Source organism: Oryctolagus cuniculus, chromosome 21, assembly GCF_964237555.1.
Source record: "Oryctolagus cuniculus chromosome 21, mOryCun1.1, whole genome shotgun sequence".
In the NCBI taxonomy this organism is placed as follows: Eukaryota; Metazoa; Chordata; class Mammalia; order Lagomorpha; family Leporidae; genus Oryctolagus; species Oryctolagus cuniculus.
Genome location: NC_091452.1, coordinates 25,139,430 through 25,158,905, shown reverse-complemented (window position 1 = coordinate 25,158,905; position 19,476 = coordinate 25,139,430). Strand labels below are relative to the sequence as shown.

General features: G+C 48.3%; 1 protein-coding gene across 1 annotated transcript in view; it reads right to left on the bottom strand.

Annotated features, from left to right (window-relative positions):
• Positions 1 to 19,476, bottom strand: part of SLC5A1 (solute carrier family 5 member 1) — a 73,488-nt gene that overhangs the window by 25,447 nt on the left and 28,565 nt on the right. Inside the window, 3 exon segments of the mRNA NM_001101692.1 lie at positions 6,927 to 7,031; positions 9,018 to 9,077; positions 9,647 to 9,751. Of these exon segments, the coding sequence (NP_001095162.1) occupies positions 6,927 to 7,031; positions 9,018 to 9,077; positions 9,647 to 9,751 (270 nt within the window).

The following is a 19,476-nucleotide window of genomic DNA, read 5'->3' as shown; positions in this document are numbered from 1 at the left end:
AGGGACCCCCACCACACCTTTCTGTCCCCCCAAGCGTGCATGTGTTGGAAACTTAATGATCGAATTCACATGTCAATAGCATTTGGAGGAAGGCCATTTGGGAGGTGACCAGGATTAGAAGAGTTGTCCAGGGTGAGACACCCCGTGATGGGGTTAGTGAGAGTTCCAGAGTGAGAATCCCATGATGGGATCACCGGCTTTAACACAAGAGGAAGAGACACCCAAGTTAGCGTGCTTGCTCGGTCTCACTAAGGGACGTCGTCCCCTGTGTGATGGTGCCGCAAGAAGTCCCTCCCTGAGAGATGCTAGAACCATACTCTCGGATGGCCCAGGCTTCAGAACTGTCAGAAATACATCTCTCTATTCTTTATAAACTACCCAGACTTGGCTGTTCTTTTATATAACAACATAAAGTAACTAAGACCCCTCACAACAGGATCTCCTATTCCTTATCTCTGTTACTTGGGAGACAGCTTGTCTAATACCAGCTCCCGAGTCTGTGTGCTAATGTGAGCCCTGGAGAGTGAGTCAACCCCAAGTTCCTGGTGCATCAGCTCCCACCATCCCAGACGTCTCCTGCAGATTCTCTCACTCCAGGGGACCTAATGTCACCATCTGGTGAAGGAGGAGACACAGAGCCGGAGGCAGAGAGAGGGATGGTGACAAAGAGTCACACCAGGGCTGGTGTTCAGAGGACCTGGCTCTGGGCCCACTGCAGCTGCCACTATAGGTCAGAGTGACCTGGGATGAAACGTTGTACTTTTCTACTCCTTAGAGTCCTCATCTTTAAAGCAGGAAGTCTTGGAGTGGGCCATTAGTGCAATGGTTAATGCCCACATCCCACATCCCATATTGGAGTAAACGGTTTGAGTCCCAGCTCTGCTTCCAATCCAGCTTCCTGCTTATGTGCACCCTGGGGGCAGCAGATAAGGGTGCAAGTACTTGGGCCTTTGCCACCCTTGTGGGAGATTTGGATGGAGTTCCTGATTCCTGGCTTTGCTCCACCCAGCTCTGGACATTTGGAGGGTGAATGAGCCATCTGCAAGATCTCTCTCTGTCTCTGTCTCTGTCTCTCTCTGTCTCTGTCTCTCTTTCTGTCTCCCCCCCCCCCAACTCAAATAAAATGAAAAAAAAAAATACAGTGCAAGACACAGCAGAAAGACCTGACTACAGGAGCTCCTAATTCTTAGCATCTGGAAGTGGGAAAGGCTGCAGCCTCCTCTCAGGGCCAGGGTCGGTTCCGTCCTGCCTTCTGCAGTGACCCAAGAAGAAGGAGCCTCTTCTACCTACATGCGTCCTGCAAAGGTAAATGGGCTCTCCTTTCTGGCTGCTCTCTGGGCCATTTCAAACTGTGATGGGTAACACTGGTCCCTCGCCTCCCATGTTTCCTACTAGTTACATAAAGTTATCTAAATTAAGGGGCCCATTTGTTAATTGTAAAAGTTATCTAAATTAAAGGTGACTCACTTGTTGATTGCAATGGACTGTAGTTAAATGCACGTAATTTTGACTTGGTGGATTAGTTAACAAGCATTAATGAGCTAGGAAAAGATCCCAAGGCTGCGCCTGCCTTAAAAATGCCCTTGGCAGGGCTGGCATTGTGGCGTATCGGGCAAAGCCACCACCTGCAATGCTGGCATCCCACATGGGTGTTGGTTCGAGTCCTGGCTTCTCCACTTCTGACCCAGCTCCCTGCTAATGGCCTGAGAAAAGCAGTGGAAGATGCCCAAGTGCTTGAGACCCTGCCACCCTTGCAGGAGGCCCAGATGAAGCTTAAGGCTCCTGGTCTCAGCCTGGCCCAGTGCTGGCCATTGCGGCCATCTGGGGAGTGAATCAGCAGATGGATGACCTCTCTCTCCCTCTCTGTGTGTAACTCTAACTTTCAAATAAATAATTAAATCTTTAAAAAATAAATGCCGGGGCCCGGACTGTGGCGTAGCAGGTAAAGCCACCACCTGCAGTGCCGGCATCCCATATGGGCACCGGTTCAAGTCCTGGCTGCTCCTCTTCCAATCCAGCACTCTGCTATGGCCTGGGAAAGCAGTAGAGATGGCCCGAGGCCTTGGGCCCCTGCACCCACATGGGAGACCTGGAAGAAGCTCCTGGCTCCTGGCTTTGGATTGGCACAGCTCTGATCGTTGAAGCCAATTGGAGAGTGAACCAACGGATGGAAGACCTCTCTCTCTCTCTTTCTGCCTCTCCTTCTCTCTGTGTGTTTGTAACTCTGACTTTCCAATAAATAAATAACTCTTTAAAAAAAAGTAAGTGCCCTCGGCAGGCACAGGGGTGCAGCCAGACAGAAGGAGTACCTGCTAATGTTCCATAGCACAGCAGGATAACTACAATTAACAATGATTGAGTGTTTTCAAAATAGCTAGTGGATAGAGTTTGAACATTCCCAACACGGAGAAATCATAAATGCCTGGGGTGATAGATTTCCCTGACCTGATCATTACACACTGAAACATCACACCATACCCTATCCATGTGTAGAATGACTGCATGTCAGTTAGAAATAAGGAATGATTAAAACACACAAGTCCTACATCAGAATGCCTGGCTTCAGTTCACAGTGCTGGCTCCTTTATACCAACTTTCTGCTCATGCTACCCTGGCAGGCATCAGTGACAGCTCCAATAATTGAGTCTCTGCCACCCACATGGTAGACCTGGATTGAGTTCCCACTTCCCAGCTTCAGCTTTGGTCCGGTAAGTACTCCACCACTGCAGGCACTTGAGGAGTGAACTAGTAGATTGGAGAAGCTATGTGTTCATGTGTGTGTTCATGTGTGTGTGTGTGTATCTCTCTAATAAATTTCTAAATTTTTAAAGAAATATTTTTAAAAAATAATTGGGAAGGGCATTTGGCACAGTGGTTAAGATGTCTCTTGGAACATTTATGTCCCATATCAGAGTGCCTGGGTTCAAGTCCCAGCTCTGCTCTTGAGTCCAACTTCCTGCTAATGTGCACACGGGGACGCAGCAGGTGATGGCTCCAGTACCTGGGTCCCTGCCATCCATGTAGGAGACCTGGATTGAGCTCCTGGCTCCTGGCTTCAGCCTGGCCCAACCCCAGCTGTTGAGTCCATTCCAATATGGGATGTGGGCATTCCAACCAACATCTTATAAAACACCTACCCATGGGGCCTGCGCTGTGGATAGGCAGGTAAACCTGCTGCCTGCAATGCTGGTATCCTATATGGGTGCTGGTTCAAGTCCCAGCTGCTCCACTTCCCATCCAGCTCTCTGCTATGGCCTGAGAAAGCAGTAGAAGATGGCCCAAGTCCTTGGGCCCCTGCATCCTAGTGGGAGACCCGGAAGAAGCTCCTGGCTCCTGGCTTCGGATCAGAGCAGCTCAGGCCATTGCGGCCAATTGTGGAGTGAACCAGTGGATGGAAAACCTCTCTCTCTCTCTCTCTCTCTCTCTGTGTGTGTGTGTGTGTGTGTGTGTGTAACTCTGACTTTCAAATAAATAAAATAAACCTTTTTTTTTTTTTTGACAGGCAGAATGGACAGTGAGAGAGAGAGACAGAGAGAAAGGTCTTCCTTTGCCGTTGGTTCACCCGCCAATGGCCGCCGTGGCCGGCGCGCTGCGGCCAGCGCACCGCGCTGATCCGATGGCAGGAGCCAGGAGCTAGGTGCTTTTCCTGGTCTCCCATGGGGTGCAGGGCCCAAGCACCTGGGCCATCCTCCACTGCACTCCCTGGCCACAGCAGAGAGCTGGCCTGGAAGAGGGGCAACCGGGACAGAATCCGGCGCCCCGACCGGGACTAGAATCCGGTGTGCCGGCGCCGCTAGGCGGAGGATTAGCCTAGTGAGCCACGGCGCCAGCTAATAAAATAAATCTTTAAAAAAAAAAAAAACCACCTACCCACATAGTGGTCAATTTGTAATTCTTTACAACAGCACGCCACAGTAGACCGTGATGCCCACATTACTCTCTGCCTTACTGTCCTTGATCACAAATAAGTAACATACAACTCAAGATAGTGCAGTCAACGAACTCTGTCAGGACTTCTGGGAAGCCCCGTTTCTGTGATATTCCGTCTTCATCTAACAGCACAGATAAAGAATTCTAAGAAAACCTCTCTGGTGAGTAGAAGAAACCTAGGGCAAATTCCTCCTCCCACGAGTCATTCCCATCCTCAAGATAAATTCTGCCCTTCGAACCCGAGAAGCCAGCAGGTGTGCCTGGGAACACCATAGCTAAGCCACCTTTGGGAACCTGCTTCAGCCTGGGTGTTCTGACATTGGACTTGGGTTCTCCATAGCTGTCCAGACATTTTTCCTGCCTCACTTGAATTTTTCCTTTGCAGTCAGAGAATTTTCCATTTTACCAAGGACTTCCTAAAGCATGCATTAGTTTGACCCTCACAACAAAAACTGGAAGGTAAGGGATTTCCTTTCTGGAATATTTTCTGCAGGGAGCCAGGTCTTTTTTATTATTATTTAAAAAAAACTTTTTTCCCTTACTTTCAAAATGAAATTTAAAAAAATCAATAAAGTAACTTATGCGTGTGGTTTAGAAACACACATCACAAGGACAGGTAGTTGGCACAGTGGTTACGATACACTTCAGATGATCACAACAAGGGAATATTATAGAGGCCCTGGGTTGGAATCCTGGCTCTGTTTCTGATCCAGCTACCTGCAAATCCACACCCTGGGAGGCAACAGGTGGTGCTCAGGTAGTTGGGATCCTGCCACATACATGGCAGACCTGGGTTGAGCTCTTGTATCCTGGACATTTGGGGAATGAACCAGTGGATAAGAGGGGTGTGTGTGTGTGTGTGTATGTGTGTGTGTGTGTGTGTCTGCCTGTCAAACAAATTATCTATGGATGAGAAGAATTCATGACAACATTTATCCACAGGAAGGAATAATAGGAACACATAAGCTTTTGGTTATATCTGTAATGTTTTAATTCTTTTTGGGAAAAAATTATAAATTGCTTAGATCTATAAAATCTGAGTGTGGAGATAAAAGCATTTGCTATATTATTCTTTGTGCTTCTCTGTATGTTTGAAATATTTCATGAATTTTTTCCATTTATTAAAAGGGGACAGGGGGCTGGTGCTGTGGCACAGCAGGTTAAGCCACAGCTGGAGACACCAGCATCCCTATATGAACACTGGTTTGAGTCCTTGTAGCTCCACTTCTGGTCCAGCTCCCTCCTAGTAAACCTTGGAAAACAACAGATGATGGCCCAAGTGCTGGGGCCCTGGATCCCATCCAAGCATGGTACAAGACCAAGATGGCAGCCATAGCCAAAGCTCCATGCTCAATGCCCTGGGCCACATCAGGTCCTGCACTTTGTCTCTCCCATCAATTACACACCTACTGGACCCTTACATCCTCCCCAGCCTTCCTCGAAGGTCCCTGGTAAGCTCCTGTCTGGCTGAGTATCTCACAAAGCCATCCCTTCTCTCTTCCCACCCACTCAAGCCACTCGTGGCTTCCCCACATGCACACACACAACAAAGCCAGATCAGCTTCATCTATGTGCAGTGTCAATGCCTTACAACCATGCTTGGTTACTCACACTTTTTTTTTTTTTTTCTGTCCAGGGGCCACTGCTCCTCTGTGTAACGTGATACAAGTTGCCGGCAGGTATGGCTGGCATCAGTGTCATTCCTTTAAGAATTGCATGCTCTGTGACCCTTGGTGGACCTGAAGGCAGCCAAATTTACAAGGACAAAGCCTTTCCTGTCAGCATCCCTCCCTCTTGTCCCTCTCTGTGGCTGTCCCTCCTCCAGTTCCCTCACACACCCAGTGTGCACCTGATGTTCTCTCTGCAACCCATCTGCCTCGTGAGGGTCATTTAACTGAAATTTTAACCTCCTCTGTCCTGGTTAAATTTCAAGTGGGTGAAAGACTTAGAAGGCAAGAGACATCGGGTCAGAAGATGTAAATTCAGCATCAGGACACCTGATCAATTCTGATCCCAACGAAAGCCACAAAAATCCCCTTCTTTCTCTGGGTCTCAGTCCGCCCATCTGTAAAAGGAGAACCTAGGACACAGGACCATCCCATTCCGTTATTCTGTGTCTTCATCCCATCCACGCATCGTGCAGAACTGTGAGGGCACCACGGAGTCTGGGACTAGAGAGACCCAGCTCAATTCTGGCTTTGACATAGAATAGCTCTGTGCGTACGAGACTCTTGGTGAGGACTGGAAACAGCGTGAGTAAAGCCCCTGAATGAAGAAACCAATGCAAAATAAAGGACAGCCGTCACTCTTCTGACACATTTGTCAAGAGCCCCTTTGTCTTAGGCTGTGAGTGCAGCAGCTACGATGTTGGAAAAAGCCCAAGAAACTGCCCAGAGGGAGAAGTAACCTATCCCGTGTACCACACAAAAGCAAAATCTAGAAAAATCTGACTGCTGGAGAATGTGCCCCATCAGGATCTCAGCTGAACAAGGCTGCCCCTCGGCTACCTGGGGGCTCCCAAGTCCAAGGAGGTTTAATCAGTAACCTGAAAAGTAGGTGAGGCCATAGAGAAGGCAGGGAGAGACGCTGGCACTTTGGTTTTTCTATGACTACCCCTACACCAGCTCAGAGGGCAAAGAGTGCCCTCACCATGGCAACCACCATCGACAGACTTTCTCCTGCCTGAACTGTGGACTTGGAGAATGCTTGCCTCTGAGAAGGAAAAGCCCAGTGACCTTCTCAAAGTGCGCCTCAGACAGGTGCCACCTTGCAAGCTGAAGCCAGGAGCTAAGAGTCCCAGTGTTTTCATCCTGTAACTAAAAACTAACCCAAAAGAAGGGTCATCCAAGTAATGGCAAAAGCACAGAGGCTTGGCTCAAGGGAAAGAGCAGTAGAAATATGTAGAACTTCCACAGGGAGGGGGTAGCTTGTCCTGAGGGTTATAGTGGGCAGTTTCTGAAACAGCCAGTGTCCAGCCCCTGAGGCAGTGGACTCACCGAGATCTTGGTAAAAATGTAGAGCAACAGGGACAGAATGGAAAGGTAGATCTGGATCCTCTTGCCTCCAAACCGCTTCTGCAGATACTCTGGCATCGTCACCACCTGCATGGGATGCAAGGGAAGTCACCGCCGGCCAAGAGGTCCAAGCTGGCGTCAGAGCCAACGAAGCGCGGCCACGGGTTCATCACTTTCATTGGCCTGGGAAGGACGCTGGGTGGCCAGATGGTCTCTGACCCCCAGCCGTTTTGCTCATTGCAATCCTACACGCCCTACTGTAGGAGTAGCCTGGTGTTATCCCAACACATAGAAGGTACCCCATAAATGACTGCCGATGAATGAACACACGACTGGGCATAAGTAGGGAGACAAATCCTTGCCCTGGGGGGTGGAGAGGATATATGAGGGTACTTCAAAAAATTCAAGAAAAATTGGAATGAAAAGATAAGTTTATTTTGGTGCAAAAAAAAAAAACCCTTGAAATCCATGCATAGGTGTTTCATGATATGCATTTTCCATGAACTTTTTGAAAATCTCTCATGTATGGATTTCTGATTTTTTTGCACCCAAATAAACTTGTCTTTTAATGCCATTTTCCACAAACTTTTTTGAATATCCTGGTATAGATACAAATAATTAGATGAAAGAAGTAGCAGTAGGAGTAGGGGTAGGGCTAGGACTAGGGGAAGGATTAGGGGTAGGGATAGGAGTAGGGCTGGGGTAGGGCTAGGGCTAGGGGTAGGGCTGGGGTAGGGCTAGGGATAGGACTAGGTTAGGGCTAAGAGTAGGGCTGGGGTAGGACTAGGGCTAGGACTAGGGGTAGGGGTAGGACTAGGGCTAAGGGTAGGGGTAGGGCTAGGGGTAGGGCTGGGGTAGGACTAGGGTTAGGGCTAAGAGTAGGGCTGGGGTAGGACTAGGGCTAGGGGTGGGACTAGGGTTAGGGCTAGGGCTAGGGGTAGGGCTGGGGTAGGGCTAGGGGTAGGACTAGGGGCAGGGGTAGGGCTAGGGCTAAGGGTAGGGGTAGGGCTAGGGCTAAGGGTAGGGGTAGGACTAGGGGTAGGGCTAAGAGTAGGGCTGGGGTAGGACTAGGGCTAGGGGTGGGACTAGGGGTAGGACTAGGGTTAGGGCTTGGGCTAGGGGTAGGACTAGAGGTAGGGCGAGGGATAGGGCTAGTGGTTGGGGTGGAGGTAGAGGTAGAATAGAAATGAGAGAAAGAGAGAGAGAGATTGATTCCACCACAGAGCACCTACTGCAAACAAGACATTGTAACAAGGGCGGCATCCTTCCAATGCTACAAACGAGGTAGCCAGGTTGTATGTGCACTTCACCATGCTCTGCACACGGGCAGTGCCAAAGCCTGTGGCTGCCAGCCTGCCCTAAGTTTTCCCAGTTCCTTGCCAGAAATTCCGATCTCACTTCCTGTCTGGCTTCCTGGGACCATACAGGTGTCACCAGCAATCTGTGAGCCCCTTGGAAGACGAGAATCTGCCCTGTGCCGCTGTCTTGCTTTCAGCTCCTAACGCACAGACCTACCCATGGAAGGTGCTCGGTAAGTCTCACTAAACAGATGGCACTGAAGCCACCTTCCTTACATAAAGTATCAGAGAGACAAAGTCGGGAGACTGAGTGTGCACTTGATAGCTGTGTGCCACCAGCCTGCCCAGCAAACCAGACCTCCTGATACATGGAAACGAAGGGGGCGGGGGATATAGCTCTTTTTCTTTCTTTCTTTCTCAAGGCAGAGGCTGGAGATTGTTATACATCAAGAGACAGTGCATGGAAATACAGTGCAAATACAAACCCCGAGGGAGGGAGCAGGATGTGTCAGGGGTCTGAAAACAGTGGGGTTACCCAGGGGTCTTTCCTAAAGCAAAAAATCATGAACGTGCATTGCAAAGACTCATCAGACCCAGGCCCAGTGGGTCTGTTTAATCAGCAATTTCATCACCTGATTGGCAAAAGCCAATCCACAGGTTTTTCTCTGCCATGTATCCCTTTAGGGTTCCCTTTGGCCTCAACGGGGACCAAGCCCACATTTTGCATTTGCCATCAGGAAATGGAATAAAAAAAAGAAACAGAGCAGATACTTACCCCAGCCCTGATGTAAATTGGGACAAACACCCAGCCCAGCACGACCACCATGATCAGGGCCTGAAACCAAAAGGGGAAGAAGACTCAGACCAGGGGGCACAAGTCTCTCTGCTGTCTGAAGGGGCCCTCGGCTGCTGCAGGACAAAACCACCCAGAACTTTCTCGTTCTGACTCTCAGGACAAGCAGCCATGAGAGAGCTCATAGGAAGAGCTGGAGGGGAGCCCGCAGTCCACAAAACATCACAGCTCTAGACCCAAGCCAGGCACTGAGTTCCCCTTTGCCTCTTCCCCAGACTGCACGGAGTAGAATACCACCTAAAGGGTAATAATAACATTGATAATGGAAACCTGGCGGTAAACATTCCCAAACCTCCAACTACAAGGGCACTGGGCTCCTGGGCTTTTGTCTCCAAGAGGAAAGAGAAGAAACACTATCATCTTCGTCTCAGTGGTTTGCTCGTGCAACTCTGGTGGAAGAGAAGCAGCACCACGGTTGCACCTGAGCCATGCCTTTCCTTCAGCCTCACTCCGGGGTGAGTAAGGAACCCAACACCCCGAGCTCTCCTGAGCATCGAATGAAGGGGCTGATTGTCAAGACTCCTTCCAGCCCTGGGACTGGTGTTACTCACGTTCCACTCAAAGCCCCCAGTGGCAATGCCTGAAGCAGCTCCCGTCCCGGCCAGCCCCACAAAGTGGCCACTTCCAATGTTACTGGCAAACAGAGAGGCTCCGATCTGGAAACACGAAAACACATGGTCAGGTGAGGACTTTGTTTAAGCAAGACACCTGGGGGGGGGGGGGCCAAGGACAGAGGAATGTGTCCGGCAAGCAAAGGACAAAGGCAAACCAACGGTGAAGAATGTTAGATTAGGGGCCAGCACTGTGGCATAGTAGGCTAAGCCTCCAACTGTGGCGCCAGCATCCCTTTGGGTGCTGGTTGGAGTCCCGGCTGCTCCTCTTCTGAGCCAGCTCTCTGCTATGGCCTGGGAAAGCAGTAGAAGATGGCCCAAGTCCTTGGGCCCCTGCATCCTAGTGGGAGACCCGGAAGAAGCTCCTGGCTCCTGACTTTGGATCAGCACAGCTCCGGCCCTTGCAGCCAATTGTGGAGTGAACCAGCAGATGGAAAACCTCTCTCTCTCTCTGCCTCTGCCTCTCCTTCTCTCTGTGTAACTCTGACTTTCAAGTAAATAAATAAATCTTAAAAATAAAAAAGAACCACATCTACAAATCACATTGACTCTGTTAAAAACTAATTTAAAATTAAAATAAATGTAAATTAACAAATTAACAAATAAATTTAAAAATGAGGTATTCCAATAAAAATTATTTTGCTAAAAAACAAGGGATTGTTTTTAAATTATATTTAAGGATACAATTCTTTCAAAAGTGATCTCAAAAAGTCTGCACAAAACAAAGAGCTTACGAGAGGATTTATGGTCAATGTGAGAAATCTCAAAAGAGCTGCAGGAAATACAAGGAAGCTAGAGTGTGCTACCCAGAGTGGGGCATGCAGAGCTGCTGATTACATGTTCAGATCTCACAGCTGATCCAGAAATGGCCATCAGGTGACCTGGCCAAAAGAAGGCCTTTGGAACAAGTCAGGTATCCAAATTACCTGGTCAAACTCTGGACATAGTATTGATGCTCTAATTAGACAATCATAAGACGGGTCTTCAAAAAGTTCATGGAAAATATCTACCATGAAAAAAATTATGCATGGACTCCAACATTCTTTCGCACTAAAATAAGCATCATTAATTCTATTTTCCATGAACCCTTGGAAGTTTCCTTGTATTATATTTTTACTATGTATTATTAACAATTAGAATTTTATGGTTGAATGAGGATCTAATCATTTCTGTCTTGTGACATAAGGAAGGGCTTTGGAAAAGAGATTTAATAAATGCTCAAGGGGAACATCTCAGAGAGAGAGAGAGAAAGAGCAGAGGTGGGCTGGGAACTCGGCTGTGCTGGTTTAGAAGACAGATGTGAGCACTTGGGAAGTACTGAAGATGACAAGGAGGGGACTGAGGAAGGAGCAGTGGGACGGATTCCCCAAGTCAGATCATCCCTGAGCCTTTTGTGAGCCAAACGCCTAACAGAGAAGAAGGCATGGGAAGCCCCAGAGGCTGCTGAGCCTCCACTGAGGGTCCCGGTCAGCACACTCATCTCTGGGAGCCTTGCTCAGCACAGGCTGTCAGGAAACATAGGAACAACTGGACAGGGAGCCCTGGGCCTCAGTCGCCTTGTCACATAAGGAAGGGCCTGGGGGCCGGCGCTGTGGTGTAGCAGGCTAAGCTTCCACCTGCAGTGTCAGCATCCCATATGGGCACCAGTTCAAGTCCTGGCTGCTCCACTTCCAATCCAGATCCTGCTAATGTACCTGGGAAAGGAGCAGAAGAATGGCCCAAGTTGTTGGGCCCTGTACCCACATGTGAGACCAGAAGACACTCCAGGCTCCTGGCTTCAGCCCGGCCCAGCTCCAGCCATTGCAGCCATTTAGGGGAGTGAACCAGTGGATGGAAGACCTCTCTTTCTATCTCTCTCCTCCTCTCTCTCTAGTTCTGCTTTTCAAATAAATAAAAAATTAATATTTAAAAAGAAAAAACAGGGACTGTAGATGAGTGATTCCCATCTGTTGATTTATATGACTTCAAGCATTCGTAAGTAGCAAGATATGACAATAATGATATTAATAATCTCTAAATCACAGTCCTTTTAATTTTGTTTTTACCGATGCGCCACAGATCACCCAGACACATGCACCAAACCTTGCATTTTTCAAGAACACACAAATGTCTAAAGACACAGATTAATAAAACAGATTGAAAGTACACAGGTTAAATGTTCAAGAGTGGAAGTCTGAAAGGGGAAAAAAGAATGGGATTGTAGATGGGAGACAAAATAAAAAATAACAGAAATAACAGGCAAGAGAGGAATCTTACACTGACCCATCACAATAGTGGGTCCTCAGTTCAAGTGCATGTGAGGTCCTTAAGAACTCCAGAGCATTCTAGGGTCCTTCTAAATCCAGGGTAAGAAGGCACAGTAGCACCTGCTACCTGCCAAACAAATGCTGATGCTCCTCCATTATGATGGGGTTATGTTCTGATAAACCCCTCCTAAACTGAAAACAGCTATGTCAGAAATGCATTTAATACATCTGTCCTACCAAACATCATAGCTTAGTCAAGCCTACCTCCAGCATATTATAATCAGGACACTGACATTAGCCTACAGTTGGGGGGAAAAAATCTAATACTAAGATATCTTAAAGTGTTGACTATCTCCTATGATTTACTGAATACAACACTGAAAGTGAAAAATATAATGGTTGTGTAGGTACAACCTTTAAGAGGGTCTGGCCTAGTACTTAAGACCCCACTGGGGATGCCCACATCCATATCTGAGTGCCTAGACTTGAGTCCTGGTTCGACCTCTCATTACAGCTTCCTACTAACGCATGCCTTGAGAGGTCGCAGATGGTGACTCAAGTGGTTGGGTGCCTGCTGTCCACACAGAGACTCAGACTGACCTCTGGGCTTCCAGTTTCACCCTGCCTATTGAGGGCATTTGGGAAGTGAACCAACAGATGAAAGATATTGATCTATCTCCACTTCTCTCTCTCTTTCAAATAATTTTTTTTTAATTTTTAACAATGAAATAATGTGTTAAATTGAACCCTGGTAAGTCAGGAACTGTCTGTATAATGATCCTTTTCTTACCAAGGAGATGGCAGGGAAAGTTTGTAGTTTTCTGTCTAATGTCCCTAAAATGGTCCAAATCTGAAACAAAGCATTTCCCAAAGGACAGATTACTCCAAGTTGTCCTAACTGTACCAACTCCTGCACCCAGTGTTAGGTGGACAGTGCTTAGTGTCAAATGCTGTGTCAGAGGAGGGCAGATCCCCGAAGGCCTGGGAGATTTCAGAATGATGAAGAGGAGACGCTGACAGCCATGATCCATTCATTTGTTCAACAGATATTAACTCAGCATCTTCTAAGCACATCAAGCACTACCGCAGACACTGGAGATTCAGCCGTGAAGAACACACAAAATCTCTACTCTTGGCCGGCACCGCGGCTCAATAGGCTAATCCTCCACCTAGAGGCGCCAGCACAGCGGGTTCTAGTCCCGGTCAGGGTGCCAGATTCTGTTCCGGTTGCCCCTCTTCCGGTCCAGCTCTCTGCTGTGGCCCGGGAGTGCCGTGGAGGATGGCCCAGGTCCTTGGGCCCTGCACCTGCATGGGAGACCAGGAGAAGCACCTGGCTCCAGGCTTTGGATCAGCGCAGTGCGCCGGCCGCAGTGCACCGGCCGCAGTGCACCGGCCGCAGCAGCCATTGTGGGGTGAACCAACAGAAAAGGAAGACCTTTCTCTCTGTCTCTCACACTGTCCACTCTACCTGTCCCAAAAAAAAAAAATCTCTACTCTCCAGACCTTTACACTCAAAGACAGGAGCACAGCTAAACCAACAAGAGCACAAAGAAAGATCAGAGAGTGGTTAAGTGCTGGGAAGAAAATAAAGTACACAGGGTGCACCAGAGAGATTGGAATGAGGAGTCGGAGAAGGTCCCTCCATGAAGGTGACCTTGACGCTGAAAACTCAACAACAGCAGAAGTCACCCACGCAGAGACCAGAGGGAAAGCATTCCAACGCTGTCAAGACACCTGAGTTGCAGAGGCAAGCGAGGCTGAGAAGTGGAAAGGTCAGGGTGGCTGGAATGGTGTGAGGTAAGACTGGACGGTCAACAAGGGTTGGGGCATGGGATACTAGGAAGCCAGGATAGGAAGAGTGGATTTTACTCCAAGTGTGATGGGAAGCCACTGGAGGGGCTTAAGCAGGGGAGGGACAGGATGTGATCTGCTTTCATTGATTGCCCTAGGGCGAGTGTTTAACCTAGCAGTTGAGACCCCAACGTCCCATAGCAAAGTACTTGGGTTCAACACACCTAGCTCCACCTCTGCCTTCAGCTTACTGCTCATGCTCACCCTAGGGAGGCAGTAAGTGATGGTTCAAGTGATTGGGTCCTGCCACCCACATGAGAGACCTGGATTGTGTTCCATTTGGTCTAGTCCCAACCCTTGCAGGCATTTGGGATATAGAAGATAAGCACTTTCTAGCTCTCCATGTGTGTCTATCAGTGCATCTCTCTGCCACCCAAATTAATAATGATGATTTTCAAAAGATGGCTCTAAAGTTCGTGGAGTGTGGAGTGTCGGAGGAGATGGGGAAAAGGAGGAAACCAGGTGGGAGATTACTTCTGGGTCTAGGTGAGAGCGGATGATGTCTTGGTCTAGGATGATAAGAAATATAAGGATAAGCATAGGGATTGGGAGCATGGTTTTTTTTAAGATTTATTTTATTTACTTGAAAGAGTTACAGAGAGAGGTAGAGACAGAGAGAGATAGAGGTCTTCCATCCACTGGTTGACTCCCCAGATGGCCTCAATGGCCAGAGCTGCACCAATCCAAAGCCAGAAGCTTCTTCCAGGTCTCCCACATGGGTGCAGGGGCCCAAGGACTTGTGCCATCTTCTACTGCTTTCCCAGGCCACAGCAGAGAGCTGGATCAGAAGAGGAGCAGCCAGGACTCGAACCAGTGCCCATATGGAATTGCAGCACTTCAGGCCAGGGCTTTAACCCACTGCGCCACAGCGATGGCCCCGGGAGTATTAAAACAGAGTTGGCAGGCTTCACTGACAAATTCAATGTGGGAAATGATGGGAAGGGTAATGCACAGATTTGGGACTAGAGTAACTGCATGGACACTACTCAATAAGCAGGGAAATGGGGCCAGTGTTGTGGCACAGCAGGTTAAACCACTGCCTGCAATGCCAGTATCCCATATGGACCCTGGTTCAAGTCCTGGCTGCTCCATTTCCAATCCAGTTCCCTACTAATGTGTCTGGGAAATCAGCAGAAGACAGCCCAACTCCTTGGGCCTTTACATCTACACTGGAGACCCAGATGGAGTTCCAGGCTCCAAGCTTCAGCCTGCCCCAGCTGTAGCCATTTGCAGCCATTGAGGAATGAATCAGTAGATGGAAGATTTTCTCTCTCTCGCTCTCGCTCTCTCTCTCTTTCTATGTTTTTCTCTGTGTGTTTCCTTCACTCTCTCTAACTCTGCCTTTCAGACAAAAAAAAAATGAATCTTACAGGAAAAAAAAAGCAGGCCAGTGCTGTGGCTCACTTGGTTAATCCTCCACCTGTGGCCCTGGCACCCTGGGTTCTAGTCCCAGTTGGGGCGCCGGATTCTGTCCTGGTTGCTCCTCTTCCAGTCCAGATCTCTGCTGTGGCCCGGGAAGGCAGTGCTTGGGCCCTGCACCCCCATGGGAGACCAGGAGGAAGTAACTGGCTCCTGGCTTCAGATCGGCGCAGTGTGCAGGCCATAGTGACCATTTGTGGGGTGAACCAATGGAAAGGAAGACCTTTCTCTCTGTCTCTCTCTCTCACTGTCTAACTCTGCCTGTCAAAAAAAAAAAAAAAGGCAGAGGAAAGCAGGTTTTTTAGAGACATCCACCTCTTTCTGCTCAAGGATTGATGGATAGTCTGCTCTTTTTTTTTTTTTTTTTTTTTACAGGCAGAGTGGACAGTGAGAGAGAGAGACAGAGAGAAAGGTCTTCCTTTGCCGTTGGTTCGCCCTCCAATGGCCACGGCCGGCGCGCTGCGGCCAGTGCACCACGCTGATCCGATGGCAGGAGCCAGGTGCTTCTCCTGGTCTCCCATGGGGTGCAGGGCCCAAGCACTTGGGCCATCCTCCACTGCACTCCCGGGCCATAGCAGAGAGCTGGCTTGGAAGAGGGGCAACCAGGACAGGATCCGGCGCCCCGACCGGGACTAGAACCCGGTGTGCTGGCGCCACTAGGCGGAGGATTAGCCTATTGAGCCACGGCGCCAGCTGGATAGTCTGCTTTTAATCAGAATTTCCCTTCTGGGGCCAGTGTTGTGGAATGGCAAGCAAACCATTGCCTGCAATGCCAGCATTCCATATGAGCACCAGTTCAAGTCCCAGCAGTTACACACTGATCCAACTCCCTGATAATGACCTGGGAAAAGCAGTGGAAGATTGCCCAAGTGTTTGGGTTCCTGCCACCCACATGGGAGACCTAGATGAAGCTCCTGGCTCTTGACTTCGGTCTGGCCCAGCACTGGCTGCTGCAGCCATCTGGAGAGTGAACAAGTGGATGGAAACTCTCTCTCTCTCTTCCTCCCTCCCTCCCTAACTCTTTCAAAATGAATAAATAAATCTTTAAAAAAAAGTTTCCCTTCTGCAAGTGGCCCACTTGCCCTGACCCATTTATCACCTCTCACTTGATAAATTATTAAGCCTAATGTTGTACTATTAAAAACACAATTATTAGAAATGATTAACTGCATTAGATTAATATTAAATTCAAGAAATCCTCTCCAATATTCCTTCCACAAATGGACAATATTGCAGTTTAAGCCATCTTGGGCCATCCTGAGGTTCCTTCCTCCCCATCTGAAAAGGAGATGGATGGAGTCAAGACAACTTTGCATGGAGATGCCAGGACTGAACTCAGGCTTGGTTCATTTCTGGCAAGGGCACAACCTTGGCCTCCTTCTAGACTCCCTCTCTTTATTCCATGACCTGCACTCATCATTTACCAAAATCCTTACTCTACTTCACAATGCCATGGGCAGTCAACACTTTCTAAATCACCTCCTTACCAACTGGCAGTATGTCTCAATGGGACTACACAACAAGCTTCTATCAAGTCTCCATCCTACCAGTGAGCTCCCACCACCACTACCAGCACCCACTTAGTTACTTCCTCAAAGCACAACCCTGATCGTGTCACTGGCATAATTCAGAGATCTTCCTGGACCTTCACAGTGGACCTTCCAGCCTTCCTGACAGCTTCAGGCTTAAAGATGTGGTCTTTGGAAGTCATCAAGATTTCAAGGTAAAAATTGGAATGCTTCCCTGACTTTTTACCATTTAGGTGATCACAATAACTATAAGCTCCATATTGTCTCATGAAAGCGTGCAGGAGTCAAATGAGATGATGACTCAGTGACAACCATCATTAAGCTGGCCTTAGATCATTGTCCCTTCTCTCCTGTCTCATCCCGGGAGGACAATTAGTTCACCCTCAAAGATAGTATTTGGAGATGGGTCCTTTAGGGAAATAATAATGTTAAATGAAGCTCTACGGGCAGGACCCCAGTTTGATAAAATTCGTGTCCTTATAAGAAGAGGAAGAGATAGTGGAGATCTATTTGTGTTTCTCACTCTTTCCCTGTACTCACACAATTAAAAGCCCATGTAGGGACACAGCTAGAAGGTAACCATCACAAGCCAGAAAGTGAGGCCTCACCAATAACATCTAGACCTTAGACTTCTAGCCTCTACAGCCGTGAGAAAAGAAACATCTGTTGTTGAAACTACCCCATCGGCGGTATTTTGTACAGCAGCCTGAGCAGACTAACACCATCGCTTTATCAGCTCTGCTCCCCTACCAGTTTTCATATTTCTCTTCCTCTCACTGGAGCTTATTTCCAATGCCTTCATCAAACCCATTTCCTAAACACTCTCTCTGTCCACTCCTCACCCACACTCATGACCATTTGGGAATCATACCCCACGCAGAGAGTGAGCCAATGACATGAATCATCACATTCCTTTGTAGCTTCCTCCCACATTGCTTCTGATTCAGGATTGCACGCTCTATCTGAAGTTTCTCCAGTCTGACCTTGCTTCAGACTGACTTCTCTCCAAGCCTTCCTCATCCCCCGATGGTGTTCAAAAGGCCAAGAAGCTATGATAAGTATTGAGAAAGTTTCGCTGCTACTGTGCAAGATGAGCTGTGTCTGACCTAACCCAACACGTGACAGTGCAGTGATTGGAGAGACAACATAATGTCACGATGCCAGAGGCAAAAAGACTATGTTTCTATTGACTTTAGAGAATCTGAACACCTTTGACTGCCTAAATGTCCTAAAGAAGGTTTTCAGGAAAGAAGATGGATGGAGAAATGACAGAATCATAGAATCCAGAGTAGGATGGGCCCTTCAAAATCACAGCTTGAGTCCTCTCTGCAATATCTCCCAAGTGATGGCTGGCTTTGAATGTGCAGAGAACACCTTTGACTGCCTAAATGTCCTAAAGAAGGTTTTCAGGAAAGAAGATGGATGGAGAAATGACAGAATCATAGAATCCAGAGTAGGATGGGCCCTTCAAAATCACAGCTTGAGTCCTCTCTGCAATATCTCCCAAGTGATGGCTGGCTTTGAATGTGCCACAAGGTAGCTGGTTCAGAGAAGAATAATTCTAGTTGGTAGAAAGTTCTACTTTACTAAGATCTACCCATGAGTCCTTGTTCCACCCTCTAGGGTGATACAGTACAATTCAAACCTCTCTTCCACAAGTCCTTCCAGTATCTGTAAGCAGGGAAGGTGTCCCCTGCCCCTTTAATGTTCTCAGGGCTAAGCTTCCATTTCTCCTGTGTCTGTTGCTCATTGGCCATGAGTTTGAATCCATCACTTTTGTTGCTCTCTGCTACCCTCTGTCTCCAAGTGGGCCTCAGACCAAACAGACTATTCCAGACATGAACCTATCCAGGGTCAGACTGGATTCCCTTCTTGGCAAAGAAAAGGGCAAGTTCCCAACCACTTGTTCATTCCTCAAGTGCTTCCAATGGCTGGTGATGGCTAGGGCAGAGCCTCTGTTGGAAGCAAGAGCCAGATACACAGAACATGTCTCCCACATAGGTAGCAGGAACCCAACTACATAAACAACCACTCTTGGGGCCAGCGCTGTGGTGCAGCGGGTTATAGCTGACCTGAAACGCCAGCATCCCATATGGGCGCCAGTTCAAGTTCCGGCTGCTCCACTTCCAATCCAGCTCTCTGCTATGGCCTGGGAAAGCAGTAGAAGATGACCCAAGTTCTTGGGCCCCTGCACCCATGTGGGAGACCTGGAAGAAGCTCCTGGTTCCTGGCTTCGGATCAGCACCACTCTGGCCATTGCAGCCATCTGGGGAGTGAACCAGCAGATGGAAGACCTCTCTCTCTCTGTCTGTCTCTACCTCTCGGTAACTCTGTCTTTCAAATAAATAAAATAAATCTTTAAAAAAAAAAAAAAAAAAACACTCTTGCCTCCCAGGGTATGCATTGGCAAGAAGTTGGAGTCAATGACTCCAGAGAAGGGAATCAAACCTAGGATGCAGGATCTGGGCATATTCACCACCAGCCTAAATGCCTGCTCCTCACTTGTTTTCAACATCATCTAGCTTCCAATCCCCTTATAAACGTGCCATGGGTCCTTGGCAGTAGTGAAGATGTGGGCCAGGCCCTCTAATTCACTTCACTATTAGAGAATCTGCCTCTAGATAACCTGGAACATTTAACAAGGACAGGTTCTCTCTGACTGCATTTTAGATTCCTGATAAGACCAATCTGGTTTGCCTTAACAACACGCTGGCTCTATCACTTA